At 39.4% G+C, this 17,807-nt stretch overlaps 1 protein-coding gene across 1 annotated transcript in view; it reads left to right on the top strand.

Moving 5' to 3' along the window:
* LOC137045560 (zinc finger protein 721-like) overlaps window positions 1-17,807 on the top strand; it is a 78,587-nt gene that overhangs the window by 48,429 nt on the left and 12,351 nt on the right. The window contains exons 8-11 of the mRNA XM_067422267.1: window positions 4,486-4,735; window positions 5,085-5,152; window positions 8,846-8,990; window positions 15,606-15,717. Of these exons, the coding sequence (XP_067278368.1) occupies window positions 4,486-4,735; window positions 5,085-5,152; window positions 8,846-8,990; window positions 15,606-15,717 (575 nt within the window). The remainder of the gene's footprint in view (window positions 1-4,485; window positions 4,736-5,084; window positions 5,153-8,845; window positions 8,991-15,605; window positions 15,718-17,807) is intronic.

Here is a 17,807-nt window from a genome sequence, read left to right as displayed (position 1 = left end):
TTCGAACATAGGCAGTACCAAGTGTTTTTCTTTTTGTCGTAACTGACCATCATTCTCCCCGACCGAGAGTAATATTAAGTGTGTGGCTCCAAAACAGATATAAATATGTGACTTTTCAGCACCAAATAAGAATTGTTCACTCAATGGTGTTCCCTCTACCTCAGCTTTCTTTTTTTCTTTCTAGACAGATTTTCTTTATTTATGACCATTTCTAAAAGAACTTCTTCATTGAGAAGTGTCTCATGTTCAATAGAACAAGGACAGTAAATTAAAGACCGAAGATGCTGTCTGCATTTTTCTACAACCCCAAATCAGAAAAAGTTGGGACAGTATGGAATGTGCAAATAAAATAAAAAAAGAAGTGATTTCTAAAATTACTTTGACTTGTATTTCATTGCAGACAAAATGAACACAAAATATTTCATGTTTTGTCTGGTCAACTTCATGTCATTTGTAAATATGCATCCTTTCCTGTCATTCAGACCTGCAACACATTTCAAAAAAAGTTGGGACAGTAAAGCATTTACCACTTTTTAATGTTGCCATTCCTTTTCACAACACTTAAAATACGTTTAGGGACTGAAGACACCAAGTGATGAAGTGTTTCAGGTGAAATTTTGTCCCATTCTTCCTGCAAACAAGTCTTAAGGCGCTTTGAAATGCGCCACACATTCTCTATTGGAGACAGGTCGGGACTGCAGGCAGGGCAGTCAAGTACCCGTATAGCTGAGATCAATAGCAAGGGTTTCTCCACGCTTGAGGACGTCACCGCTTTGTTCGCGATCGTCATTCTTTAGCTCCGCCCACACGATACGCCTCCAGGCGCTCGGTTTTTTCCGGAAAGACTCGGTACAGCCCATATTTCTTTTACAATTATAATAAAACTAAAGACTTTTCGGAGATATGAAGGATGCAATACTACTAGGTACTCAAGATTGACATGAGATTGACTGAAACTGAGTGTTTCACCCCCCCTTTAAGTATACATGATATTAGGTAATGATCTGAGATGTCATCGCTCTGCTGCAGAATTTTAACATTATCAACATTTATTGCATGTGACATTATTAGATCTAAAGTATCATTAAGGCGATGAGTGGGTCCCGATACGTGTTGTCTAACTCCAATAGAGTTTAGAATGTCTCTAAATGCCAATCCCAAAGCGTCTTTTTCATTGTCTACGTGGATATTAAAGTCACCAACAATTAGTACTTTATCTACAGCTAATACTAACTCTGATACAAAACCAGTAAATTCTTTGATAAAGTCTGTATTGTGCCCTGGTGGCCTGTATACAATAGCCAACACAAATGTCAAACGGGATTTATCATCATCTCTCCATAACTCTTCTTCTCCGTTTTTAGTGTATTTCTGTGGGAGAATTACAGTGCCACACACTGGCCTGGCATACATACTACATAGTTTTGAGTAGTTTTCATAGCCCTCGTGTGGACGCAGATATTTCTTGAAACGAGAAAAAAACAAAAATTGGATACGAAAAGCTCTGGCTTCGTGTGTAGACGCACCTAAAGTGGTGCACTTTAAACAATTTACAACTAGGGTATACAGCATAGAAAATATCAATTGCCGCCTCTAAAGGTTCTTTTGCCCATAAAAAAAAAAAAAAAACCTTTTCGTCTCTATAACGTGTTACTGAAGTTTACTACAGTGTACTCAAAAACTTCATTATACCTGTCCCAGCCAACACACCCATGTGGGGCCCAAAGGGGTTGCACATGGGCTGATATCTGGGGCCCACCTGGGCTACCCAACTGGGACCCAGCTAATTTTGTCCTCAGTTTACATGGAGGCCCCACATGGGTTAGCTCAGATGGGTTAACGATGGGTCTCTTAATAGGCTCATACCGGGCCCACATTGGTAACCCAGGTATTACCCATTTGGGGCCTACATGGGTCTGCCCATATAGGTTGATGATGGAACCCAGGTGGTGTTATGTAGGGCTCTTATGGGCCACAATGGGTATATAGATGGGCTACCATATTTTCTGTTTGGGTTATCCCTATTGTACACCCCAATACATGTGCCATAAAAAGAAATTAAATGCTAATTGTTTCAAAACATGTGCTGTAAAATAATGCATTGTGATAGGTCATTTTTCATCTGAACAGCTATTTGAACTGCTGGAGTGCGCTTCTCAACCCCCACACTATTAACAGTACTCGTAATTTGGGTCCATATTTTGTTTTTGTGGGCGCCTTTAATCCCACTCTTTAAACTTCCAAATAAAACAATTTTTGTTTTTTTCCACTTCCCTGGTAATGGTCTCGATCTCCACATCGGAGAAGTTTCGCTTCTTTGCCGTTTCCGTGTGTCCATGACGTAAAATGAGGGCGTGGGGAAGGCTGAGACTTGAATATATAGGGGCATGTTATTCTAATGACGATCGTTTTCAGCCACGGTATTTATCGAGGGCAAGTACTGGGTACAACTGGATTGCAGAGGTGCGCACAGCTTCATAAATTGGGCGGTGAGTGTAAGCTTTGTTACATTTATATATTTTTATAAAAGCTGTCACTCATTCAATCTCACAAAGTTATATTAATCAGTGAAGCTGGTATTAAAGATACGCGCGTGTTAACCATAGACTGTAAAAAAACCATAGACAGTAAAAGAAATGGACACAGCGACCCCATTGACGTCAACGGCTAAATAATGAAGTCAACCTAGGGGCACTCACTTCCTGAGGGCTGAGCGAACTGCGCAGGCTCAGACTGAGCTTGAGGACGTAGATGTGACGTGAGCCTCCTGTCGGACAGCTGTAGGTCTTCTAGTAGTTGTGGAAAGTGAAAGCTGAATCACGTTGTTTAAATATTTTCTCCCGTTGCTTTTGGCTCACTATGGGCTTCTCCCCATTCTTCCCCCTTGACTTTATCAGACTTTATGTCTCCACGTCCCCCCGACTGTCTCATAGACAGTAAAAGATTGCCTGCGAGCGTCTCCTCAGGTCTATACGGTAATTTCTCAACTGTGCGACAGAGTCGCGTTGGTTATGACGCAATCGTTAGCCTATTTTTACAAAAACAGCTTCTGCGGGGCGATAGTGTAAGATACAAGGTAACGGAGCCTTTTATGCATTGTCGTGTTTCTTTAGAAATAAACAATGGACAAATGGAGTCTTTAAACGTCTCAGATTTAAAGTTATTCACTGTCAAAGTGACTCAAAAATGAATGGGAGTCAATGGGATGCTAAAAGCAGGTGATGGCTTGGTTAGCAATGGCAGCCCCTAGAGGTGGAACGCTTTCCGAGTGCTAGATTACCCCCTTGAAAAAAACTGAACTCAGCACCTGGACAAACACATGTGGATTCCAAATTCAACACTTGTGATTGGCCAACTGCGTTGTAGAAAGCTGTCTGTGATTGGCTATTTTACTCCCCGAAGTAACGAGTGTAAATGCAGATACACACTGGATCTTTTGCTAGCTCCCTTTCGTTAATAATATGCTATTATTACGAATTCTTACAGAGGATTACAGATCATAGACAAGTAGGGTGACCAGACATCCCGAAAAATTCGGGACAGTCCCGAAATCTGAAAAATTGTTGTCCCGAATCCCGAATCTGGACCTAATTGTCCCGAAAATTATACTAAAGCAAAAGCTTGAGAAGTTATTGTCTGATAAACATTAAAAATTATAATTATTTAATAAATTTAATTGAATAAAAACTTACTGCGGAGGTTTAGCTGTTCTGCAACCATCCCCCGCCACCGCCGGCTGCTCATTGGCTGCAGCATTCTAAGTAAAAAAAATAAAAAAAGAACGTATGCGGCTAGGCGCAAATATAGATATTGATAAGCTAATTTTCATTCATTCCGTTGACATGGCTGGTGTACCAGAACCCCAACATGCTGCTAAAAAGCAAAAACACCTCTGCAGGTACCGGGAGGAGTGGGTGGGGAAGTAGGCATTCAATCATACAGATCGCTTGACTGTGTGATGAAGTTAACACCAAAACTGTCCTCTGATTCGGCTATAGCTAAACTCGTCACCTGCGGTCGCACAAAAGCTGAAGCACTGGTCACAAACGTCCTTGCACCACTCGCATCTGACTTCTCCCAGAGCCTCGAGTCAAAAGACGTATTCTTTTCTTTTGCAACATATGCCTCTAATAAAGGCAATGTGAAAAAAATCCCGATATCTGTGAGATTCTGGACTCCTGAGCAGGGCATCCAGAAGAGAGTTCTTGATTTCTTTAAACAGGCAACCGAGAGCGCAGATGCTGTCACTGACACCTTAGTGAATAAAATAAAGGAACCCAAATTTAGCATCCATAACATCTCGGCATACTCGACTGACAATGCGGCAGTAAATTACAGCAGAAAACACTCCAAAATCTCAAAAAAGTAAACAGCAAGATCCTGCCCGCAAACTGCCCAGCTCACATTATACACAATACCGTTAAACATGCCAGCAACGCAAACAGATGTGGAAACTATTGTGATAAAATCATTCAACCATTTCAGCTGTTCTGCCAAGAGAGTTTCCACCCTCAAAGAAATGTTTGCATTTGCTGACATGGAGTACCATACACTGTTGCGCCACATCCCGACACAACGGTTCAGCATGCTCCCTGCAATTGACAGGCTTATCAACACCTGGCCGGCTGTGCGGAGCTACTTTTTGTCGCTGGGAGAGGAGGAGTGTCCCCGTGTCCTCTGGAATGAGCTCCGGGGTAACGAGCATGGTGAGGAAAATGAATGCAGCGGGTTGGAGGTCACTCTCTTCTTCTTGCAAAATACTTTAAAGATGTTCACTGGTGCTGTGCTGAGTCTTAAGAGTGACAGTCTGACCTCAGTTGAAGTGTATGCACTGATGAACGGCCTCCGAACCGAACGGCCTTTTCGGAGAAAAAGTTGACCATGTCCTACTATCCTCCGTTAATCTTAGGGTTGACAGGCTCAAAAGAGAATTCATGAGTTTCTATGATACCGTGGAGCAATACCTTAAGAAATGGTTTGATTTCTCCAAAACTGGGCACCTGTTCAAAATCCAGAGTTTCAATCTAAAGGAAAATAAACAAATAAGCTATCAGAAATGAAGCGCAGCTGTATCTGCCCTTCAGATGGAGGATGAGCTTGACATGGATGAGCTCTGCAAAGAGTCATCTGGAGATACACAGTCACTCTTTAGGTAATCTTTGGGCCAAAGCACTCCGGAGAAGGTCGGCGTTCCCACAGTATGCCAAGCTAGGCAAGGCAAGGCAAGGCAAGTTTATTTGTATAGCACATTTCATACCCAATGGCAATTCAAAGTGCTTTACATAGAAATTAATTAAAACAGTGGTAACAAATGCATGAGAAAAAAAGAATACCATATGGACGAATAAAGAATTAAAAACAAGCATAGTTAAAACAGTCGTAAAGATATAGTAATAATAAAAAATAAAAAAAAAATAAAAAATAAGAAAAATAAGATAAAATAAAATAAAATGGTCAGATCCACAATAATGGTCTGATATAAAAATAAACATTCTTCAGTTTACAGCCTACATACATGTACCATCTTAATTAGAACACCTCTCATTCATTTCTTTCTCAAACACGTTCATAACATCCATTTTAATCACTATTCCCTGATTTTTACTCAGAAACCTTCTTGTTAAAACCCATTCTCACTCATCATACCCTCCACAGATTTACACATACTCAAACCTTATTGTCAAACTTACTATTTCCATCAAACCCAGTTTTCACTCGTCATATTCAACTCAAAAGAACATATAAAATAAACAATAACCAGAGATAAGAACAAAGGTAAACTAAAACAATTATAAAAAGAATAAAGAGATAAGATAGGGTGCAATCAGTCGGACATACAGTGCTCAGAGCTCATTCAGTAAACGCACAGCTGAACAGATGTGTTTTGAGTCTGGATTTGAATGTGGCTACTGTTGGAGCAAATCTGATCTGTTCAGGAAGCTGGTTCCAACTACGGCTGGCATAATAGCTAAAGGCAGACTCTCCTTGCTTTGAGTGAACTCTTGGTATTTCTAACTGACTTGATCCTGCTGATCTGAGTGATCTGTTGGGTTTATATTTAATCAGCATATCTGCGATGTATTGAGGTCCCAGCTCATTGAGGGATTTATAAACAAGTAATAGTACTTTAAAGTCGATCCTAAATGTAACTGGAAGCCAGTGTAAGGACCTGAGGACTGGTGTGATATGGTCATATTTTCTGGTTCTGCTCACAATCCTGGCAGCAGCGTTCTGTATGAGCTGCAGCTGTCTAATGGTCTTTTTGGGAAGGCCGGTGAGAAGGCCATTACAATAGTCCACCCTACTGGTGATGAAAGCATGAACGAGTTTCTCTAAGTCTTGCCTGGAGACAAAACATCTAATCCTTGCAATATTTTTCAGATGATAGTATGCTGATTTAGTTATTGCTTTGACATGACTACTGAAACTCAGGTCGGACTGTAAAATCACTCCAAGATTCCTGACTTGATTTTTTGTTATCAGGCCTTTAGCCTCAAGATATGCGTTCACCTTGAGAATTTCATCTTTGTTTCCAAATGTAGTGATTTCGGTTTTGTCTTTGTTTAACTGAAGATAGTTTTGGCACATCCAGTTGTTAACTTCATCAATGCATTTGCACAGGGAGTCAATGGGGCTGTAGTCATTAGGTGATAGTGCTAAGTAGAGCTGGGTGTCATCAGCATAGCTGTGGTAAGCAATATTGTTCTTTTTCATTATTTGGCTCAGTGGCAGCATATACAGGTTAAACAGGAGTGGTGCAAGAATGGACCCTTGTGGGACTCCGCATGTCATGGATGTCCACTCAGACTTATGGTCTCCTATACTCACATAATAACCTCTCCCTTCTAAGTATGATCTGAACCATTTGAGGACCATTCCAGAAAGCCCAACCCAGTTTTCCAGCCTGTCTAGAAGTATGTTGTGGTCAATAGTGTCGAATGCAGCACTGAGGTCCAGTTGTACCAGAATTGATGTTTTGTCTGTATCAGTGTTTAAGCGAATATCATTTATAATCTTTATGAGCGCTGTCTCTGTACTGTGATGTGGACGGAAACCAGATTGAAAATTGTCAAAGTATCCATTCGAGCGTAAGAATTTGTTCAACTGATTGAAAACAACTTTTTCAATGATTTTGCCTATGAAGGGGAGATTTGAGATTGGTCTGTAGTTGCTCAGTATGGAGTTATCCAGATTTCTCTTTTTCAGAAGAGGCGTAACTATTGCAGTTTTAAGGGCGGTTGGAAAAGTCCCATAGAGAAGTGAGGAGTTTACCACTTCTAGGAGATCTGCTTCTAAACAGTTAAACACACTTTTGAAGAAAGAAGTGGGGAGTGTGTCTAGGGCACAGGTTGATGTTTTAAGATGCTGTACTGTGTCTTCTAAAATTTTGCAGTCAATAGCGTCGAAATCTGACATGGTAATTTTCCGAGGGTTTGGTATGATCTGACTGACCCCAGAGCAACTAGAGGATGTGCTGATCGCCTTTCTGATATTATTGATTTTCTCTGAGAAGTAGGAAGCAAACTCACTGCACTTACTGTCTGAGAGCATTTCACTAGGAGTCTGACTCGGGGGGTTTGTTAGTCTCTCGACAGTAGCAAAAAGAGTGCGCGTGTTGTTTATGTTTCTGTTTATAATATTTGAGAAGAAGGTCTGTCTAGCTTTGCCTAGTTCAACATTGAAAGCATGAAGGGTGTCTTTATAGATGTTATAATGGACTACAGGTTTTGTCTTCCGCCACATGCGTTCAGATTTTCTGCATTGTCTTTTCATTATTTGAACTGCTGTTGAGTTTCTCCAAGGTGCTTTTTGTTTGGTACTCTTTTTCCTGACTTTTAGAGGAGCAATATCATCAATTACACTCTTAACTTTTGAGTTAAAGGAGTCAAGGAGAAAATCAACAGAGTCTGCAGATATGCTTGGTGTTAGAGATAAAGCCTTCATAAACAGCACATTAGTGTTCTCATTTAAGCATCTCTTTTTGACAGAGACAGATCTAGCTTCAATGGCAGGAGAGATTGATATGTCAAAGAAAATACAGAAATGATCAGACAGTGCCACATCCTTAATAACAATCGATGAAATGTTTAGACCCTTACTGATAAGTAAATCTAGGGTGTGTCCACGATTGTGTGTGGGTCCATTTACATGCTGTGTCAAATCAAAAGTGTTAAGAACAGTCATGAGCTCTTTTGTTTTACTGGATTCAATATTGTCTATGTGAATGTTAAAATCCCCAGCAATAGCAAAACAGTCAAACTCTGAGGAAATTATTGATAACAGTTCTGTAAAGTCCTCAGTGAAGCCTGCAGAGTATTTCGGAGGCCTATAAATAATGATAAGCAGGATGCGTGGAGAACCTTTTAACACAATACCCAGATATTCTAGAGACAAATAGTCACCAAATGATACTTGCTTACATTGATAGAAATCTTTAAAAAGAGCAGCAACACCCCCACCTCTCCTAACAGATCTGCAAACACTCATAAAAGTAAAGTTAGGAGGGGCTGCTTCATTGAGGACTGTTGCACTACAGTTTTCTTCTAGCCACGTTTCATTTAGAAGCAGAAAATCTAGGTTGTTAGTGGTTATTAAGTCATTGACTAGAAATGATTTGTTCTTAAGTGAACGGATGTTTAAAAGCGCTAACTTAACAGTAATAATTTTTTTCTTCACATTAATCCTCTTTTGGCAGGTAACAGGCAGCAGATTATATTGGTTTATTAAATGGCCTGACAAGGCCTTAGACTTTCTTTCACGTAACAGAACAGAGATAGAGAAAGAGGCAGGCACACTGGGTTCCCCCTTGTTTTGTAAACATTTGATAAAGTTACTGTTATCATAGCGGGGACCCAAAACACATCACTGAGAGCTGGAATCAGTTGTTTTTGGTTCACCTACAACAGATGGAGGCGGGTGTGGGCCCTGACGTTGTGACCGAAGAAATCTCACAGGAGGAGGGCGAGGACGAGCTGGGCCCACAGGCTTTGGTGTTTGTGGGGCTCCACGATTTTTGGTCGATATTTGGGGGCTCATAGCGATCGAGTGTGATAGTCTGATTCCAGCATGAACCAAGTCCTCCATTTTCTCTGAGAAGCTCAGATGCGGGGATGCTGGAGAGAGGAATGACATGTCCGGTGAGAGGGGCTGTTGCTCTGGTGTTATCGGAAGTTGAAATATGTTGTCCTGGCTTCCCTGTCCATTTTCCAGAAAATCATCCTTGGGTGCTGAATCTTGGAGCAGATCTAATCCTTCACAGTCAGTCTGTGGTGAGCTCTGTGGGCAGGGCTCAGCTGGGAGTGTGTCCGTGAGCAATTGTTGTTGTGGGGGCGTGGTCTTATCATTGTCCTTGTGGGATGTGTCAGCCACATGTCCATTCAGCTGCTGAAAAGAAGTCCTGTGGTCGTCCATACTCTGTATCAGGTTGAGTGGGTTAGAACACACAGCTGAAGGATGATGAAGGGAAAAATAAATATTGTCCTTTAACACTCTTACACCAAGTTTGTTTGGGTGGTGGCCATTTGATGTAAACAATTGTCTCTGGCTCCAGAAGAGATTAAAGTTGTCGATGAAATTCACTCCCTTCATCATGCAGGTTTTTTGCAGCCATGTATTAAGCCCAAGCAACCGTGAGAATCTATTTGTTCCTCTTGCTGGCAGTGGTCCACTGATGAACGGCTGAACTTTCAGTTTGCTAAGTGTTTCAAAAAGTTCATTGAAATCCCTTTTAATGAGTTCTGACTGCTCTCTCTGAATATCGTTCTTTCCTACATGAATGATAAGTCGATTTGGGGTCTTATGTTTTATCAGGATGTTCTGAATTTCCCTGTTTACATCAGAAATGTTTGCTTGTGGAAGGCAGCATGTAGTTGTATCTCTGCTGCTAATGTTTCTGACTGTAGAGTCACCCACTATCAGAGTCCTTGGCTCGGCTGCGCTCTGAGCTGAGGGCCGCTGTCTGCTCGACCTTGAGCGCCTGTTAGCATTAGTGTTAGCTGTGGGCTGATGCAATCCGTGTTTGATCACATTCATCACGTTTGGGGATTCATCACCCTCATTCATTAATACTTCAAATCTGTTTTCGAGATGTATCGATGGTGGTCGGAAACTACTGTTTGCAATCCTTGTGTCTGGGGTAGAGCATGCTACTGCAGCAATATATGAAGCTCGTGACAATCTGACATCTCGAGTGCGTTTGGGTCTTGCCCCCTGTTTGTGCCATCGATTAATGTGTTGATCAGTTACTTGTTTCTCTATCTGTTGAGTAGCACTAAATTTACGGGACTCACCAGCTGTGTGCAGAGGACGTTCTTGATGAAGCTCTGCTGTGTGATTCGTCCGGTTTGGTAGTTGCGCAAATAACTTTGTTTCAAGAACTGCAATCCGTTGTGAAAGTCTGTGGCAGTTTGTGCAGCAAGTAGATTCTTGAACTAAAAGAGGCATTTTCTTATCCTTTCGATAGTAGGCAGCTGTGTTTTCCCTTCCGGAATGTAAGCTGATGGAAGGGAGAGGCTGGTCAGATGAAGTGTTCGCTTTTTTGTAGTAATCCAGTCTCCAGAGTTTCAAGTTTTATCAAAAAAGTTAAGCTTTGTTGTTTGAGCGCTGTGTTGATTTGCTGAAGTTGAAGTTATGAGATAAAATATAGAAGCGATAGAGCAAAGCGCGGAGCAGTAAGCAAGAGCGTCCGAACAGTAGCGAAGCAGGAAGCCATATTTTTGTGGCAGACTACTACTGACAGACTGTTGATCTTTGAATAAAAAAAGCTAATGTCTTTCATTGTCATTTTAAGCAATCCATACTCAGAACGGGTGTTTTCAATTATGAAAGGTGCCTGGACCGATGTGAGAAACAGGTGCTCATTTAACCTGGTCCGCAACGAAATCAAAGTAAAAATGAATTTGGTGATAAATTGTGCAGAGTACCATAAAAATATCCTGGGGAAAAAAGGAGTGCTGGAAACAGTGAAAACCTCCGCAAAATATGCTGACGTTGGGCCTCCACAACCTAGGTAGGCTGTGTGAATTTAAAGTTTTATTGTTTCTATTCATTTATCTAATAAATCTACATAAACAAACACAATACAACCCTTTTGTCCCCTTTTTGTTTTAAGTCTTGGTGAAGAGAACGCAAGTTGCTGCAGCCTCGAGGAGGACAGTGGTGCAACACGCGTGTAAAGGAGTGATTGATTGTTCGCGGGGGAGGCAAAAATACTTCAATCACATGATTCACATCACTACACATTAATATCGTTATTTTCGCTTAAGCTTTCGGATTTACGGAAATGGCTGATTTACGTTCATAAAACAGTCCGTTCATAAAAAAAACCCGTTTTTTTTCACAATGACATTTTAGTTCCTGATTTTAATGTTGTTTTTGTGTCAGACTAAAGACAAATGTTGAGCTTTGAATAAAAATATTTTTATAATTTTTAAAAACATTTAAAAAATATATGTATTATATTTACATTGTCTCCTTGTTGTTTTAAGCCTTGATGAAGCAAGTTGCTGCAGCGCGTTAATGAGTGATTGTTCATGGCAATGTGTACAAAAAATACTTCACTTATTTCGTTATTTTCGTTTAAACCTAGCATTATGCTATACAGAAAGGTCTGATTTATGCACTGTTACTTACAACAGTCATGTATGTGGGGTTTTTTTTCACAATGACATTTGAGTTCATGATTTTAATGTTGTTTTTTGTGGCAGACTACTAATGACAGACTGTTGATCTTTGAATAAAAATATGTTTGGTTCAGGTTTAAAATTAATTATATTGTATTATAGGCTATGAAGTCTAATATATCATAGGAGCCGTCCCGAATTTCAACCAAACTCATCTGGTCACCCTAGATTAAATAATATTGGTTTGTTTGAATGTGCAATTTACCGCGATGCGCTGCTTGTTATCTAAGTTAAATGTTTAGTTCCGCCAGTTGAGGCGCTCGAGCAACCGAAGCAACGACACAGATCCGAGTCTAGGAGAAGAAGAGAGAGAGTGAGCAATGGGAGGAACATTAACATGAGAAGTGGACACAGCCGTTCATTCTGCTCTATATCTGATCTTTTCCCACTGTGAGTACATCTATTTATCAATTATAAGGAGAAATCTAAATCCAAACGAGTCGGTTCGTTTTTAGAAATTAACCGAATGATGTTGTTCATTACGCTTGTCAAACGTCAACTCGTTAACTTACTGACCGGTTTTCACAGAATCTTTTTTGAAGCTTGTGAGTTATTTCCGTTTGGTGAAAAAAATCCACTTATATTACTTAAGCGGTGTATTTAGAGCATGTTTACGTTGTGAGAGGCGAAACACGACTAACGTTAGTCATAATAGTAAATTAATAAAGAGGATTAAACATTTTTGAATTTCAGAATTGTCAGTAAAGTGGTTACTGGTTCAGAATGACTGCTTAAAGAGACAGTGCACCCAAAAATGAAAAATCTGTCATATTTTCCTCACCCTCAAGTTGTTCCAAACCTGTAGGCATTTCTTTATGTACAAGACACATTTCTACCATGGAAGTCAATGTGGCCCCCAAAGCAAACATTTGGTTACAAACGTTCTTCAAAATATATTCTTTTATGTTCAACAGAACGAAGAAACTCATACAGGTTTGGAACATCATGAGGGAGAGTAAATGATGACAGAAATTTCATTTTTGGGTGAACTATCCCTTTAAAGTACACCAATACAGGCTACTAAAGAGATCTTTAGAAATAAATAAAATAATCAAAAGTAAAATACTTTAAAATGTGTTCTGTTGCAAGTTTACATACTTGATTTCATGTTTACTGTTGAGCTGCTGTCATTGTTTCATTGCCAATCTTATCACTCTTTAATTGCCAAGTTAATAAATTATTTTCAAAAACGGATTCAAAACTGATTTGGGAAAAAAAAACATACGCACAAAATAACTTATTTTCAATAAAAAGTGTGGACTGGATATTTTTTGACCTTTTATCACAGTCTTGGACATGTCAAAGATTAGTAACAACAGTGGCTCTGATGCATTGTTAGTTTGTGTGCAGCATCAGATTTACATTTTTTTAATCCCTCATTTATATGCAGTTATTATACTATACTCTATACAAATGCCAGAAACTAAGCATCTTCTTTTTTTCTTCAGCACAGGCCTACCTAAAGGGGTAATGGTGCCACCTGGTTATCAACTGTAAAAATTACACATTTTACCTCTTCCCAACTGGGAAAACCACCAACAATCAAGAATGCATGATTATATGGTGTCATGGCTTTCCAATAATTTTTTTGTGGCTATAATGGAAGTCAATGGGGCAAAAACAGCCACGAACAGTAAATGAAGGAGAAAAAATCTGATGCTGCACAAAAACTAGCAATGCATCAAAGCTAAAGTTGTTACAAATCTTTGACATGCCCAAGACTTTTATATATGTATTTTATATTTAAAATAAGTCATTTTGTGTGTATGGTTTTTTTTTTTTTTTCAAATCAGTTTCGAAAATCATTTATGAACTTGGAAAATAAAGAGTATTATTATTTTGGTACTGGATAATTTGAACTGAAGAGCCTCATAAATTAATAGACTTATTAATAAACTTTGCGCGCTCAGGCAGCAACAGGTCAGCTCATGCCCGTCAGTCAACAACTTCAAAAGAAGTTAACGTTACAAGACGAAGACTACTGGTAAGTAAATAAGTAAAAAAATATTTTTTAGTAAAAGACGACGCGGAATTATGTGTGGTGACGTGCTACAGGCCGGTTTACTACACCAGTAGAATACAATTCTGAAATTATGGTTTCTAGTTTTGGTGTGCCACCCCAAGATTTTAAGTGGCCCCATCTGGCCACCCCTATGAAAAATTTCTGGAGGCGCCACTGAGTGACATGGACATCAACCACATGGCATACACTTATACTTTTCCATATAATACTTTTTCATTTTCTACTTTCTTTGTATAACAGTTCTATCTAATACCACATTAGACAAGACTGTTCAAAATATTGTAAAATAATCAAGATTGAGAATGCGAGCGCTGTCTGCTCTAGCATTCTCAGCAACGTAAAAATAAAAGTCACAAGGTGTGACTTGCTTCACTTTAGAGTTCCTTCTGGCGGTGCAAATGTAACCAGGAAAATGACCCCAGGGGAACATTTAGTTCTCGGGGAACCACCCTGATGCCTAGCTCTTATAACTTAGTTCCTAGAACTACCCTTTGCGAAAGTCACTATTATTATTATAATTTTTATTTAAAGAAGATTCTCTGATCGATGTACCATTTGAGTTTGAAAATGAAAATGTATGGGTTTTTAAATCTTCTTGCAGACACTCATTTTAGGTGGTGTTTAGTCAACTTTGACTACTGCATATTCGGGGTGTCCATATTTAACCGATTAACCGTTACAAATTGCGTAACCGAGTGAAACATTTTGCTCGGTTAAGTGGCGTGCTTTGAATTTAGTTGTAATATATTTTTGCGCCACTAGAGACTGCCAGAGCATTCCCAGACATTTGTAATATCCACAAGAAGAAGTCATGACCAGCTTAGTTTCTAACATGAAGCGGGCAAAGAAAAATACAGCGTGGGAGCACTTTAAAATTGAGAGTGACGGCAAAATGCAAGTATTGCAATGCAGTGCTTACCGCATTTTTCAGGCTATAAGTCGCTCCGGAGTTTAAGTCGCATCAGTCAAAATATGCGTCGTGAAGAGGAAAATAACATAAGTCGCATTAGGGCAGAAGCAGAGAGGGAGCTGCGTGCGCTGTGCATAACGGATCAGAAGAAAGAAAGTTGGAAGTGAGAAACCTGTGAAAGACTAGCGAAAAAGCAGAGGTTACTTTAACTGTAATGAAGAAAACAAAAAAAGCTAATCGCGGACTGAAAGCAAGATGGCCAGAGCTGAAGGAGCGAGTCCACAGATGCTTGAACTCTCTGCCGGGAGAGGCTCAGCCGCGCGAGTCAAACGCTGTGTGAAATGTGAATCATTCTCGGCTGCATATTTTACTAATGCCCTAATCATGCAGGCGCCCTCGCGGCCACTTGCATTGCTCGTGAACTGGAGCGCATCTCATCCTATTTAAACGAAACTCAGCGTAGGCCTCACAAACATTAAATATATCTCAAGAAAGCTTGAAATGTCTTTTAACAATTTAAACCGAAAAGAAATCGAAATCGGCGATCGTCAAATTAATAAACTAAAAATAATAACACTGATGCACACTATGGAGTATTAACTGCTAAGGGCCTCGGTTAACAGTTAATGAAAAACTTGAAAACGTGCAGCCCTACTGCACATTGAAAATATTCAATACGGGAATAAATGAGTTTTAGTTTAATTTATTAAGAATTGTATAAAAAAATATTTAGTAAATTCTGTAAAAGTATATCTGTGGGCTTCTTATCCTGGTAGGGGCCACCCCTCTTTTAAATACCCTTCAACTATATGAGCAAATGTTTCCATTTATTTCCTATAATAACCAATTGCCTGTTGCATCATCATCATCCTGCATATGTTGAACTTATTTATAAAATGTTATCATTTAAAAGTATCTCCACATTGTTCTACTGTTAGGGTCAAACATTTACACCTGATTATTATTATTATATATTCCCATCTTTCCACAGGAGGAGCAGCAAGCAGGAGGAATTACTCCAGGAGAAACTACAGACATACTATTTGTAAAGATGGAGTTTAAGGAAGAATCCTTAAAAGACGAAGATGTAGAGGAACAGATAGGTTGGTGTTTTCCTTAATTCTCTTTAATATTTGAAGCATACATGCTGTTTTAATGTATTAATCAGTCCCTCCAGTCCCAAAACGCGATTGTGTGATCGCAGAATTCAATGCATGATCAGCCAAAGTCTGCATATTTATGCAGGGGGCACATTTTTTAAAATATACCGCTGCCGCACTTTTCCGGTTTAAGTGACAAATGACCCCGCCCCTCTGTTCTGTGGGGCTGCATAAGGAGTGTTGCCACAGACAACAGTAGTGGCGAAAGAATGGCTACATGAGATTCTGACGGTCTGAGGAGATCTGTGCTGTGCAAGTTTATCAATTTGAACCGGAGTCGGACCGGGACAAGACGACAGCTCCAACGAAATTCGACATTTTAAGGCTAAACAGGACATTTCTGAATGGTTGGTTAATGTAATGTCACTTCCAGTTACCCTGCCAGTATATAAAGACAGATCAATGTTAGCGCAAATGCTATGCGTTTACTGATGTATATGTTAGTTCATTGACTGATTGATGTTACACCTAATGCCTATAAAACCTTTTTTTTCTGTTAATGTCGGTTTGTCAGTTATGCGTAACGTTATTTATTCATTGTAATAACTGTTAAAACACTTATTTTTTTTTACAATAACAGACCATCTATAAACCATCTACATAATTAAGCTTAGTGTTACCACGTTAACTTTAAAAGTTAACAGCATACACCGTTTGTAACCATAACGCGTTGTTCATTATAAACGTGGGATTATGAATTATATTGAGAGCGTCATACATATAGCATGCCGTAATTTAATTTACCCTGTAGACTTTAGCTGCAGTTCATCGTGAAGTGTGCACGCGTTTCAAACTACACTCACTTCTTCTGGAGGTGTGGAACACAAACAGCTGGTACAGATATGAATCCTTTATTCTTCTTAGCAAAACCTGCTTCATACTAACTCTTGGTTATAAAGCAGTCTGGTGAGAAATGCTTTGCGGTTCGCGCAGACATAAAAGCATCGATGAAAACAAAATTCAGCCACTGCGTCTTCAGTGGTTTGGATTTAGGAACAACAGAATGACTGCTGTGTTCATTATTACACCCAAGAACAGAACACCACAATTGCCGTTTTGTATAGCTACCTCTGTAAAACAGGAAGGAAACTTTTTTTTATAATTTTTTACAGAAGTTGTAGCATATTATTTTTATAGAGCTGTGGAGGTCATGTGACCCAATCTGTTTACGACGCCATTTTGGCAGGCAGCAACAGCCGGCGCCAGAATGAGTTTCAAGGCAACACAGTTCATTCCACACTTTAATTCAAAACACATAGACTTGTACATAGCAAAACTTAATAGATTAAACATAACAGATCTCTATAAATCATCCGGGGTGCTTTTCACATGTATCAATAAAGAAACGGTGTAGCTTACAACTATTACTTATCTTTATTCTTCCGTTTAATTATTCCGTTTAACCCTTTGTTGAAATTATGCCCGTTCGTAACCTGAATAATTCAAGAGCAAGTCAGAATCAATCAAAGTGTAACAATTTATTAACAGTCAGGTAAATGTATAAAGCCAATTACATAGCTAATTCAAAGGTAATCCATATATAACATCAAATACTCTGAAGTAAAGAATGAAATGTATACCTGACTTGTGAAAATTACATAATGCTGGCTATCTTGAAACGTCCAGCATTACGGGCTGACCTGTTTAACGTGTCAAGCCCTGAGCTTTTTGCAACATTTCCTTAAATACCCAGAAACAAATGTACAAAATCTTTCAAATGTAAATACGAGTTCGCAGTGGGAATATGCATTAATCAAGACTTGTATTGATGCAAAGGCCAAATGGCTGAAATCCACACCCACCAAACTAAGATAAGATATCTCTAAACTCTTAAAACATTGATTATCTTTTGGTTAACTTCTGTGAGGAGATTCGCACTGAGACATTTCAAACGATATCAAACCCATATAATATTGTATCGTGTGGATTGACATTGTAATAGAGAGATTTTGTGTGTATTTTCAGTGACCTCAGTATGAGAGAGGGAAGGAATTGGGGGAGAGGGGGTCAACAGGGAAAGATGTAGATTAGCT

Source organism: Pseudorasbora parva, chromosome 17, assembly GCF_024679245.1.
Source record: "Pseudorasbora parva isolate DD20220531a chromosome 17, ASM2467924v1, whole genome shotgun sequence".
Taxonomy (NCBI): domain Eukaryota; kingdom Metazoa; phylum Chordata; class Actinopteri; order Cypriniformes; family Gobionidae; genus Pseudorasbora; species Pseudorasbora parva.
This window is presented reverse-complemented; position numbering and strand designations above follow the sequence as displayed.